The 13581-nt window shown below is 44.3% G+C and overlaps 1 protein-coding gene across 1 annotated transcript in view; it reads right to left on the minus strand.

Moving 5' to 3' along the window:
• NFASC (neurofascin) overlaps nt 1-13581 on the minus strand; it is a 639840-nt gene that overhangs the window by 314490 nt on the left and 311769 nt on the right. Inside the window, exon 4 of the mRNA XM_078644633.1 lies at nt 2078-2183. Coding sequence (XP_078500759.1) covers nt 2078-2183 — 106 coding nt within the window. The remainder of the gene's footprint in view (nt 1-2077; nt 2184-13581) is intronic.

Here is a 13581-nt window from a genome sequence, read left to right on the forward strand (position 1 = left end):
GAAATGTTCCTCATGTCTATGTAAAGAATACAGGACATATTTTTAATGTATGTTTTTGTATATTATTCACAGTGCATGACTCACACATTTTTCAATTCCCCCCATCCTTGTGAAGAGTAGAATTAGGTCTTTCTGGTCCTGATGAAATGCCATGATCCATTATGGCCTGTAATAGGCATGAAACATATTTACCTTGTTATCCACTACCTTTGTAGCTAAATAGATCACTACATCTATTGTACGCTCACATCACATTATTATCCTTGAAAAAGGGAACCTAGAGTTAAAACTTTATCACCTGTCCGGATCCATTTAGCCAAATTTAACACACTTTTCCTTCACCCATTCTACTCACATTTCACCACTTATCCCTGCAACATACATCGGCAAAAAAGAGAAGATATCTGGCAAAGAGCCCCATCGAGGGGACCGTTGGGCATTGCAAAGCCGGCCAAATAAGGAGCTGCCCTATGATGAAGCATGATACCTCTTGGGTGTGTGTGGGCCCTTGCTCCGAAAAAGAGCACTCCCCTTCACCTTCTAGACCTAGCTTCCCACTTAGGAACAGTACACTCTGTGTTTTCACCACTGACGGGCACATCTGCTGGACCTTATAAAAGCCCCAGTCCCTCCTCTCTTTTTTTGGGCCTGTTTTCTAGTTGAACTGAAGCAGCAGACGGACATAACTACTACTACAGTAATAACATTTTTGAAAGGTGTGTTTCGGAGAGAAAGCTATTATAGATTTATTCTAACAGATAACAGACTTTTTGAATAACCAAGGTATAATTCACAAAAGGTGTTCTTTATATCATTCCCAAAAATAATGGCGTGATTGAGCATTATAACAGAAATCTTAATGGAGTTATATAATTGGCCAAAACTATATTAACAGATAGAAGAGAAGATATTAAATTACATAGTGGTATACGCCTCACTCCGCTATAAAGGTGACGCCTTTTGGTTTATTCAAAAACTGAAGCCTTGTACCGAGGCTTTTCCTCTCTGAGTTAGGAAAAATACAGTCAATCGTAGCGATGAAGCTTTAAATTTAACACACTGTTGTGAGAAAGTGTTACACAAGCAGAAAGAAGGCAAAGGATACTATTATATAAGTTGTTACAATTTCACAAATAAATGGGGGAGATGAAGTTGTAGTAAAATGTCCAGTAGGAATGAGGGATGCACCTATATTTGGGAATCCCCTCAAGGTTTTAAATGTTGTTTAGGTAGACTGCCATGAATGTATTTGTATGTCCTGCCTCTATCTTCTGTTTTCACTTTTACTTTATTTCTCCCTTGTATTTGTTTTTTGCCTTTGTTGTTGGGAGGGATGTGTGATATTATGGGTTTCTTCCTAGCAGCTTTGCGGTATCATGACAGTAATATTCTATAGTTTAAAAATGTTTATCAATGAACCACTGGAGGATTCTTTAAAAGCTGGTATGAGGAAGCTAAAGGTATATGATATGAATGGAGTTCATTTATTTGAAATAAAGCTTTATTGAACTTTTAGAATGTCTGGATTACTAATGTGTCATACAACAAAACCACACAAAGTCCAGATATGCCTGGCCGAAATGGCGTGCCCTTAGAGATCATAAGAGATTTTCACACCAAGAGGCAACAAGCATGTGTGGGCTTAGGAGTTAATCAAAAAGTGGGACATCGGGAAATAAATACAGCTTCAGCCAAGTGGAGGGCGCAAAGAAATTTCTAAGAAAACTGGATAACTTTTAGAAGGTAACTCCTGGTATACAAATGATGCGAAGGCAACAGAGTGCTCCACAACGGTTGTGGACTGATATACAGTTTTGTTTGTTAGTCTACTTTTGGTTTTCCTTGGGTAGTTGGATGGTAGACTTTGTTATGAGTATATGGTGTTGGTGTTCTCCTCCAAATGAATACACGTACTGCACTCTGATGTTCCGTCCTTCCCATTATTGTCCTTGGCGAACATGCCTATTTATGGACTGGGCGACACACATTTTTGGGAATGGGCTTAATCATGTGGTGCATTGCAGAATAGAGATCTGGTTCATCACACTTTAATTATTCACAACCCTAAAATACTCACGTGGGCTGAGGGTTTCCTTTGGCCTCACACTCAATGAAAATGTTGTCCCGTGGGTCCACTATGTAGTCCTTCACAGACTGCTTAGTAATTGTGGGTGGCTGTGGCACTGCAGGGACAAAAGAATAAAGTTAAATCTGCATCCCTGCATGGTATTAGCTTCCTCCTCCCTCATTCTGACCTAGCACAGGTCCCAAGTGCAAATGACCTTCCTATACCCACCAGACAAAATTGGACTGTCTTTGAGAAGGCAATGGCGATTATGGTTAGTGGACGATTCTAACTGAACACCCACCGCAAAGGCTTGATTATATGCTCATCCCTTCAAATCATAAGTGGAGCAGCCGGAAAAGGCCTATCATATTCTGCTACAGGGTATTCAGGAATGAAAGTTGCATTTTTAAGGGTGTTACACATTCTGCAATATGCAGTATACTGTAGTCTGGGTGTGGTTTATCTGTGGGGTCGTGAGAAGCCCATTGTCATAAGTTTGGAAAAGGACTCAATCTCGGGGTTGTAAAGACGGGCTGCGTACTGGGGGGCAGTGTGGTGTAGTTACTCGTGGTTGTATCTTGGGCCTGACAGCTGCATTATGGGTAGGTGAGATGCTGTAATATGTGATTTGCATCCTGGATGTGTATTCAAGGTAGCAGCCTTCGTCTTGCATGGATGCAATCTGTAGGCATTTTATATGTGGATTGTACCGCAGTAGCTATGGAGAGACATGTAGTCTCTTGTAAGTGTGGGGCTTGAGTCCTAGAGAGCCCTTTATCTTGCAGAGATGTATCCAGAGGAGAGGGTTGTATCCTGGGTAGGGGTTTTCTGGATCCAGATTTTCAATTCAATGGGTTTGTACCGATAGGGAATTCTGGAGGCTTCTCTTTTAGTGGTGTTTCATGGGAATGGGTGACATCTGTGGGCAGTGGTGTGACTGTGGAGATGGAGTTGTGACCTGGGGCTGCCTCCAGATGAGGCAGTGTCTTGAGACTGAAAGCTGCATCCTTGGACCCATCATGGAACTTAAATCTGTGGGGTTCATCCTGGGGGACACCTTATTTGGGGGCTGTATACAGGGGGACGAATTCTTGGTGTAAATTATTATGGTTTAAGGAGGAGCGTAGACTTCCTTTTGGGGTGATGTGTCCTAATGGGGGAACTATACCATGGGATCAGAGGTGGAATTCCATGGGATCATATTCTGGAAGTGCATCTTTCATTCTGGGGTGAGGTTTGTGGTGCAGAGGGGTTATGTCCTGGATTAGTGGTGTATCCTTGGAGAATGGTTTGTGACTGTAATGCTGCAGGAGTATTTTATTACGGGGCACTCTGGACCTCGTATGCAACATTCAAGAGTTGACAGTTGCTGCTGAGGTGCAGAGCCCATGATGCTAGACATGGAGAGCTTAAATAAAGGCACCAGACACGCTGCACTTGTTGCCCTTTTCTGCAAATAGGTTTTAGTCTGAGTACTACATCCAGATGTGGCTTGTGTCTGGGGACATTTTGTACTGAGGGTGTGCCTTCAGCTGAGTCTTGAGACTATAAATGGTGGGGGGTTGCTGTGGGGATATTGTTGTATGGGTGCTGTATTCTGGTGTAAATGATTTGGTGGGAGTGTATCTTGGGCGTGCATCCACAAACTTTCAACTGGTAGATAACATAGAGCAAGATAAACAACTGTTTTTTGTGGTCGTGAACGAGAAATCAGCCTGTTTGTGACCGCAAAAAATGTCAACCCTGTATACAAACCCTATTTTGCGAGTTACCAACTCGCAAAATAGGGTTTGCGACTCGCTATTGGGAAAGGGCGTGCCAAGGGTGTCCCTTCCTAATAGTGACTCACACTTCAATGTAAGATTGTTTTGCAGTCGCAAAACACTCGCAGTTTCCCATCGCCTTTGTGACAGGCATTGAAAATATTTTGTAGAAGCAGGCAGTGGTTCATTTTTCACGTTTCATTTTTCTTTTTTAAATGCATCCCGTTTTCCTTCAGGGAAAACAGGATACATAAAAAAAACAGCTTTTTTGAAAAAGCAGTCACAGACATGGTGGTTTGCTGACCCCAGCAGGCCACCATCCCACCATCCCTGGGAGTGCTAGCCATTCCAAATGAGGTCGCAAACTGCACCTGCCTCATGAATATTAATGAGGCAGGCAATTTGCGACCCCATTAGGAATCGCAAACAGTGTCTGAGACACTGTTGTAAATTCCAACTTGCGAGTCACAAAATCTGAGTCCCAAAACTATGCTATTTGCGACTCGCAAATTGGAAGGGTTGTGCATCTGGCCCATAGTCCTGAGGGCTACATCCTAAAAGTAAATTTCTTTGTAAAAGGGCTATGTCTTGGGTGTATTGAGTGATGTCAGGGAAGTTCTTCTCAAGGGCTAGTTCCTGAAAGGATTGCTACATCTTGGGTCGAGGGGTAGTTGTTGGGGGCCCATTATCATGGACAGCGGACTGTTCTTATGTAGCGAGGAGAATGATTTCATGGTGAAACAGAGAAAACAAGACAAGAGTCCAGAGCCAGGTAACAAAAAAAGGACAAGGACTGACTTACACTCTCTCAGAATTTCAGCTGTTAGTTCCCATGTGAGCAGGGATAGAAAAGAGAGGAGGTTAGTGGGAAAAGAGGGCCGATAACACAGTAGTAGCACCTGTTAGAAAAAAACATTGTTAGATTCTGAAAAAAACCCAGCTGCTTCCCATAGACACATATACAATTTGGGAAACAAAGCTCTCCCCACTAAATTTTCTGCATAGCATCCTAACCTTCCACTCCACTAATTATTCCAAAAATAAGTCTTCTGTACATTTCCTTAACCATCCTCTTGCCCAACATCCTCTCTGTTAAACTTCCTTGTCTCATCTCACTAGCTCTCTTCTCCCTTCACACCCGCTCCTAATCTTTTAAACCACTCTTTCCTAATCTAAACCCCCTTTTGCTCTCAACTCTCCTTTCCCCTAACCATCCTCTCTGTAACCTTCTTTAGCCTATCTGACTAACTCTCCTCAGTCCAATTTCCTCCCCCTACCCTTCACCTAACTCTTTTCTCCTCTATATTGTCCCCCCTACATCCATCTTCCCAGGGCCCTTTCTCCCATCTAGCCCCAAACAGGTACAATCAAATGGTACAGCACATATGGACACACCTTGGAAAGAAACACAAATTGGTAAATTAATACAGCTATCAGAAGCTTGCATGAAGCCTGTGCTGGCACGCCTTGCATGGCTCTTGTCAATGTGACCCACAGACATGCGCTTCCCATTGGCTGTCATCTGCAAAGCAGGCATTAGCTACTCAGCTTCCACCACTACATGTGGCACACTATGCGTGGCCTGGAGCCTCTTGGTGTTTTACTTTTCTAATGGGCCGGACACAACTGAGGTGGTGGTAGAACGGCAGCAAGAAAAAAAGAGGACTACAATACAGCACATATAATTATAAAAAGGAAAGTTCTAGTAGGCAAGGCAATAAATAACCACAATGCAATTTTCTATTAGAAATGAACCAGTACACATGACTCCTAATGAGATTGTAACTTAAGTGAATACATGGATTCCCCAACAGTAACTGTGAAGGTTGCTATTATCTCACAACTGAACACAACCCTTTTGCTGCTATCTTTTTTTCCTCCTAGAATGCCAAGCCCTTTTTTGGATATTTGGCGCAGTTCGCGATTAGGCCTCCATAACTTTTTTTTCACATAAGGTATTCATGCCAAATTTGTTGTTTTTTCCCCCAACATCCTGGGGATTCACCAGGTACCCAGGGATAAGGAATGAGAAAATAGCCAAAATACAGCTAAATTCTAGGTTTTGGGGAAAAAATAGGAAGAAAACAAAAACTACGCAAAAAAGTGTCTGCGTTTTTTTCTCCTATAAATGGCCACAACAAACGGTTTGCTGTGCTAAAGTCACCCTTTTCCTGGCTTTCAGGGAAATTCGGATTAAAAAAAACAATTTTTACCACAGTTGGCATTTTTCAAAGAGGTATCCCATTTATCCTCATTTTTGTGCATTCAACCCTCTTCCAGTTTATAATGGAAACCTATGTGAAACCCATGTGTGATCACGGAATGCTACAGATTTCAGAAAAGTAAACAAAATTCTGAATTCCTCCGGGTATCTAGTTTTCAGAAATTGCTGGGTTTGGTAGGTTTCCCTGTGTAACCACAGAGTCCAGGTCCCATCACTGGTGCCACTCCTATTGCTGATTTCTCCGCATTAAGTTTTGGGGTATTTTGTATTTCGGACGCTAGGCCCAGTCACACAAGTGGGGTAAGATTTTCATCTCGGAAACTGGGGGAAGGTAGGATGGTAGGCATGTTGTGGATCTCGTGGTTTCTGGAATTTTATGTTACAGAAGCATGGTTTGATGCTTGGGTGAGCTACCCCCACCCCATTTTTTATTTTTGAGAATATTTGTTCCCTGGTGTCTAACAGCCTTTCTATCCCCAGGGGAAAATGTTACCCCAGTAGGAAGGGGGGCGGGGTGCTGTTAGAAAGACTGATGCACCTATTCTGGAGTGGGCATAAAAAAGGGTGAATGGCAACTCACCTAGGCATCACGTCTTGCTCCCACCCCAGAATAGGTGCAGTAGTCTTTCTGTACACCCCAGGTGGATTGACGGTTTGACTAAAAATCTACCCCAGGGGGAAAGAAAGGTGAGTAGACACCAGTGGGAAAATAATCCAATATTCCCAAAAATGAAAAAGGGGGTGGGTGCAGGATCAGCAGCAATTGCCACAGTTGAAGACACAGCAGCAACAACAGCAACAACAGCTACTACACCAACAGGAACCACAGCAAGAACAACTGCCTCTAAAGTCATCACAATAGTAACAACAGCTGTCAGAACAATAGGGGCCAAACGTGTCATCATGGCAGGTATCAGAGCAGTGCTGACAGCTAGAATCACAATTGGGACCACAGCATCAACTAGAGTTATCACCAGAGGGGCAACAATAGCAGCACCAATAACTTCTCCCAGAGCAGCAACAATGGTTGGCACCACAGTCACCACCACAGTAGCAACAAGACCTGAAACAACTGTTACAGGCACAGCCGGGACCACAGCCACAAAAGCTTCTACTATGCACTTTAGAGTAGCAGAAGCTGTGCTGGGGGCCGCAAGGAAGAGAGGACTAGCAGACCCAGGATTTTTTCCTGCCAGGAGGTGGTACTGTTTGCTTGCATCGCAGCACATATGGCGCTGTTGTCCCCTGTAGACTGGGTCGTACTTCAAAGTGGCAGAAGCTGTGTTGGGGACCGGTGAGGGGGTCGCACTGTCAAGCCCAAGGATCCATTTCCTGCCAGGACGCAGTACTATGTGCCTGCATCGGGGCACATAAGGCGCCATGGACTCCCGCAGTGCGGGACGCATGCTGGACGTGCGGGGCGCATGCTGGACGCGCCCGGGCAAAGTCCGGGCCAAGGGCTGGCCTGTCCATGCCCGTCAGAGCCCAGGCTGGACCCTCCCCCCCCCTCTTGGTTTTGCCCTGGAAGTGCTGTTTGCCTATTTTCATTTCTATTGTATAATGACTGCATTTATTTAATGGTTTGTTTAGTCACAATTGGGTGTGGTCGCCCATCTACCTGTCATAATGGGTAAGGAGAAAATCACAAGGGGACAACCTGCCTCCACTCCCTAGTAAAATGTACTTCTCTCAACTGAATGTTGGAAAGGTCCATGGGGATTATCAGTAGTGAGATAGCTCTTCCTAAGAGAGATCATCTCAATTTGAGCACAGTGATAAGTCTTACCCCAAACAAGACGGTTATAGACAGACCCTGCTCTATTTTTCATCAATCTCACCTGGGGTTTTGGAGGCTACAACTTCCAGTACTTTTAGTATTGAACTTTTTGTGGAGAACTGTTGTGCAAATTGTAAGGCGCATCTTTGTGCCAAGATCTCCCTTCTCATTGATTGGCTCAAATTCATTGAATCAACTTGTGACTCTTCCACGGCAGTTACCTCAAAAAGTTGCTGCCTTAAAACCTTTAACCACAGATAATTTCCAGATACTTGCACCCTCTCCCTTGTAGTTCTTCTACTTTTTCCTCCATCTGGACAGTAAACTTCTGGTACAAATCTTATTAATCTCCCCGCTTCGGTGTCTGAGGGTAACTCAGTCCCTGAGTCACTACCTCAACCTCTGAGTGAGAGAGGAACTGGTACTTCTGGCAACTCGCACAAGACACAGCAACCCCCAAGTGAGACACCTTCCAATTCCAACTGGATTTCAATTAACCTCCCTCCCGCTGCTTGCCCTTACGTGGTTGTTCTTATCAGGGTTTCTCCCCTACGCAGGGGACAGGAGGAATCTCATGAGGAGTTATACAACAAAGTCTTGGATTGGCTCGCACATTAGAGAGGGTTGTCTTTTTCTTTTACCAACGATCTCCTGCTGACCAGCAGGTGCGGAAGGATTGGGTCCGGTCCAGTACATTCATGGAGGACTGCGTCAATGTGAACTTCAGATCTCCGTTTTGGGGCAAAGTATTCTCTGTGGGGGGATGAGTCCCGTTGTAGCTGAGAGTAACCTTACCTTGGTTCAGTTAGGTTACTTCTATAAACCCAGAGCCCCACACCACAGATAGGTAACCAGCAATCAGCAACCTTGCTTAATGATGAGGGCAGGAGTAGACACCCCAGTATCTCAAACCCCGCAACCAGATAGGCCAGCTTTAGGTCTTCCCTCTCGCAAACAGGATCACGCCATCATACCAGTTTCAAACCACTGTGAAGTTATCTCCAGCATGGACTGACTTTTGGATGCTACTGAAGTCCGCCCCCTCCTTCTGACAACTTCCTGAGAGATGGGGATCTAAAGAAGGGACCCATGTACAAAACACGATTAGTCCCTTCATTCCCTTGAGCTGGAACATAACTGGACTCAAGGATAAGATCACTAACCTCGCATCAGGTAAAATTTGATCTTGTTGCTTTGAAGAAAACCTGGGAAACTTCTCCACAATCTTGTGGTGGTTTTGCCTGTTATTCTTCTCCTGCCACCCCCTCTACACACAGCAAAGCAAGGGTGGTCTCTCTGCCTGAGTTAACCTGAGTGTAAAAGTGGAATGAGCTGCTGCTGATTCTGGGAATTCTGTATTTTTTAGTCCTGCTTTCATTTGATTACTTTTTATGCTTTTTTAAATTCTGTATGTGTTCATTTACCCCATTTGTTGTTTTTCTCACAAATATGACGTCCTTAAAGATAGGATCAACGTCTCAGCCTAACTATTTTCTGTGTGGGGATTTTAATGCTAAATTGGCTGTCAATTCTAAGGCGGTATCAAAATATCCTGTATCGCTTTGGGGGCAACCTGACAACAGAGGGAATAAGTTAGGCAGGCATATAGTTGCACATGATCTTGCTGACTTTATTGATTTGTTTTGCGGAGATGGGCTTTAACTAGCCTCTTATACAGGACACAGAAAGCCCTCAGTTATGTTTGTAACGAGAAATCTTTTGCCTTGGTTTTCACAGCCTGCTGTTTTAGAGACAGAATAGGGGATCCCAACGCACTATTTGCAGTAGGACATCTTCCAGTGCATAGCACTAATCAATCAGTTGAGACAATTTCTGTCACTCAGTATTTTAATGATGGCTTTAGGCTTGTTTGGCACTTAAGGAACCAGGAGTCACCCGTACCACACTTTTGAAGACTCACCTAGGCAGCAGAGGCTCCTCTGCTAAGGCGGGAGAGCATCACCCCACTGCTCTCCAAGCAGTTGAAAGAGGAAAAATAAAATAATAATGCAGCGTTATCATTTTATTTTTCCTACTGCAGTGGCTCAGTTGGGGCGGAGCTGGGCTCCATGACGCGAGAGCACTGCAGGGGGGAGTGGCGAGTGCACTCTGTAAGTGAGCATGACGCTTTGGCCGGACCTCTTGGGTCGGCCAACGCGTCATGCGCACTTTGCATGTTCTCCACCCAGGTGGCATTACAGCCTGGGAGAACAGATTGTGCAGTCCGAGTTAGCAAATGAATGAATGTTGATAAGGATTCCACCAAAAACGGAAATGGTTCTTCAGTTATCGCCTCAAAATAAGATATATAACGAGATTGTGAATATGGGCATAATGCAAATTGGGAAAAGGCGCACCCAAATGTTAGGAATATTGTCTGTATTACTGTGAACGATTGTAATGATGCTATGCATTATAATATATCGCAGTACGTCTGTCAACTGAGCCACAGTCATGTTGTATCGTCATAAATATCTGATCAATGTGTTTTGTCAAAATAAATATATATTTTGTTTTTAACAGACAGCAAGTAAGTAGGTTGTCCTGCACCACTTAGCTTGGAGCACCTTAATTTTTAGGTCGAGCCTATGCAGCACATGCCCTGCTCTGAGAGGCATGCTTTATCTAGACTGTGGGTTTGAAGCACCTCCCATCTTTTCCATTTATTCCTATTCATGCCCACCATAAATGCCTGCTTTTGTTTGTTCAGTATGCTTAATTAGTCCGGCCTTTTGGTGTTTCGGACTCTCCCAGGATACTGCCCCATTTACGTGTGTATTACTCTTTTTTTTATATATAGGTTCCTTTGTGCACACTATTTTTGATTGTGTGCCTCAGCTTGTCGATCGATTACTGCAATGCGCTTTTTCCTGGAACTGACAAACGCCAATTACTAAAACTCCAGTCTCTTTAGAATGCCACAGCACGGGTGCTACTGAACATTCCAAAATACCATTCCATTTCTAACAGTATTAGGGAGCGTCATTGGCTTTCAGTCCAGCAATTTATTGAATTTAAAGCTCTGTGTCTGGTGCACAAAGCGCTATATAGAGGTGGTTTGTTGGACTTACAGAAACTTTTTCTATGGCACATCCCACGGCGAGACCTTAGATCAGCCAATAAAGAACTAGTTCTGGTCCCAATAATTTGAAGAGCTAGATTGGTGGGGTAGAAGCTTCTCGCAATTAGGTTACAAGCAAACAGACTCCTGTTCAAGAGAATGCTTAAGACCTGCCTGTTTCTCACCAAGTGAATTTAATCCTTTCATTCTGCAACATTTCCATGACTCCTTACATTTCAGCTCCAAGACGCCTCGGCATTCCTGCGCTCTATAAATGCATTACTTACTTACTTGTATATCAACACATTGCCAGCTTCATTGACACCGCACTTCTTGTTTCTTACGGCATTTCCATTGCGGGTTTAATTATTTGTTTGACTTTTGAGGCCATGCACCTTTTAACTAAGGGCCCGCTTTCATTTCCACCATCGCAGGTTGTTTCTCCATGTGATGTCCCTCCCTACATAACTTTTCATCTGTAGTCTAGCTAGACCTCTACCATCAAGGCTGGCACCTCTGTCCATAATGTATCACATTACAATGCGTGCATTTACCACGCATGCGTTTAAAACGAAAATGTACGTTTTTATCAGATAAGTGAAAACACTTAGGGGCCGATTATGATGGAGGATTTTCCGCATCCTCCGGGCCGGTGGATGTCACCGCCAGCCCGGAGGATGCGGAAAATCCTCTGCGGGGCCTCAGAAGACCCACCGCCACATTAGGATGGCGGTGGGTCTAGAAATCTGTCCGCAGCTTTTCCGCCGCGGTCGCCTTCCGACCGCGGCAGAAAAGCTTTAACATGGCTGGCGGTGTCTGTCAGACACCGCGAGGCATATTAGGATAGCGGAAAACATATGCTTTTCCACGGCGGCTTTTCCGCCGTGGAAAAGCATACGGAGATTGCCTTCGGGGGCCCGTTGCGGGCCCCCTTGTTGACGGGGGGGTGGGGGGTGCACATGGGGGGTACCTATGGTACCCCCCTGCATTTGCGTGGACAAAGCGGCGGGCACCGCGCGGTGCCTGCTGCTTTGTGCACGCAAATGCTGTGCATGCTTTTTTTAACATTGCGGCGGGTGCAGCTTGAAGCTGCACCCGCCGCAATGTTAAAGATTGAGGATGTGACCGCCACCCTGGCGGTCACATCCTAATCTGCACGGAGGGACCTCCGCAGCCCCTGCGGACGGTCCCTCCTACTCTATGGTGTCGGACGGACTCAGGTCCGTCCGCCATCATAATCGGCCCCTATGTGTGTATGTATATATATATATAGATCGTGAGCAAGATGCTTGTAGCATCGAAACGCGTCGATCACTCGCTTTCATGTTAAAGAGATCGCAATAAACATCCTGCTGTGGAATTTCCGAAAGAGTGCGCCCTCTTTTTCCTTTGTGAACCGAAGGAAGTGTTGGGATATGTAACGGCGTGGTTCTGCCGTAGGGAAAGCACCCATAACGAGCGCTGAATCAACCAGGAACTCTGAACCATTGTGTGGACATATATATATATACACGCACACACATATATATATATATGTATCCTCTCTTATCGACCCCTAAGCACAACCAAACCTAAAAAGCACCCTTAACACCCAATACCCTTACCCAACCCTAAAAACCTAATTCTCTTACCCACCACTAAACTCTAAAAACACCCTTACATCACAATATCGTTATCCATCCCTAAACACTAAAACACCTTTGCCAACCAATACCTTTACCGACTCATAAACCCTAAAAAATACCCTTACCCACCTCTAAACCCTAAACATACCCTAACCACCCAATACCCTTACCCACTCCTAAAGCCTAAAAATATACTTACAACATAATACTCTTACCAACCCCTAAAATCAGCCTTACCACTCACTACCCTTCTCCACCCCTAAAACGTCCTTACCCAATAAAGTGAAGCAGTGTACTTACAGGCAGCAATATTATCAACTCATAGCTGCACATTTAATCTCAGGAAGAAGTAATGGTATTTTGGGAATTAATGCTGTGACATACCAGTCACCCACCCCTACTTAACTTGCGCGAACCCACTACGTAGTCCTTATTTTGTAAAACAATAAATGCTGGGGCCCAAAGTTTGCTCAGGAACCCATGCCTGGAAATGTCCAATGTCTGGATAGCTGAATACCAAGACGCGTAGAAGCGATTCAACTGTGTACCACTTTCATCCACCACCGGGCACTTCCTAACTCTTTGCTTTCTCCCTTTGTCACAATTTTTCCATCTTTCTCTTCCTCCTTTCCCTCTTTTGTGTTTTTCTCTCTCTTGTTCTGGAAAACACTCTGATGAGGAAAAATAAGTGTGGTACCCCAAAAATGAGTGCAAGTGGGCATCACCTGCAACCACTGGCTCAAATTAAGCACTACCAATAGCCTAAAAGAAGACATATTTTCTCAGGTTATTCTTGTGGCTTTAGTTGCCAGGTGTGTACATGTTTCTATCCTGAGCAATCTACACTGAAAAAATTGAATGGGGCTCCTTTTTTTTAGCCCATCTTGAATACACAGAATTTAAATGGTTTTTTGTACTTTACACATGAATATCAATCACAACCACAACAATGATTCTGAGTCCAATCACAAAATAGGATCCGAACACAGTGAATAATTTGCAAGGGGCTGTGGGCTTATGTCCACATCATAAGTCATAATAGCTCCACTTGTAATCAATGTCC

This window comes from Lissotriton helveticus, chromosome 5_1 (assembly GCF_964261635.1).
Source record: "Lissotriton helveticus chromosome 5_1, aLisHel1.1, whole genome shotgun sequence".
NCBI classification, from domain to species: domain Eukaryota; kingdom Metazoa; phylum Chordata; class Amphibia; order Caudata; family Salamandridae; genus Lissotriton; species Lissotriton helveticus.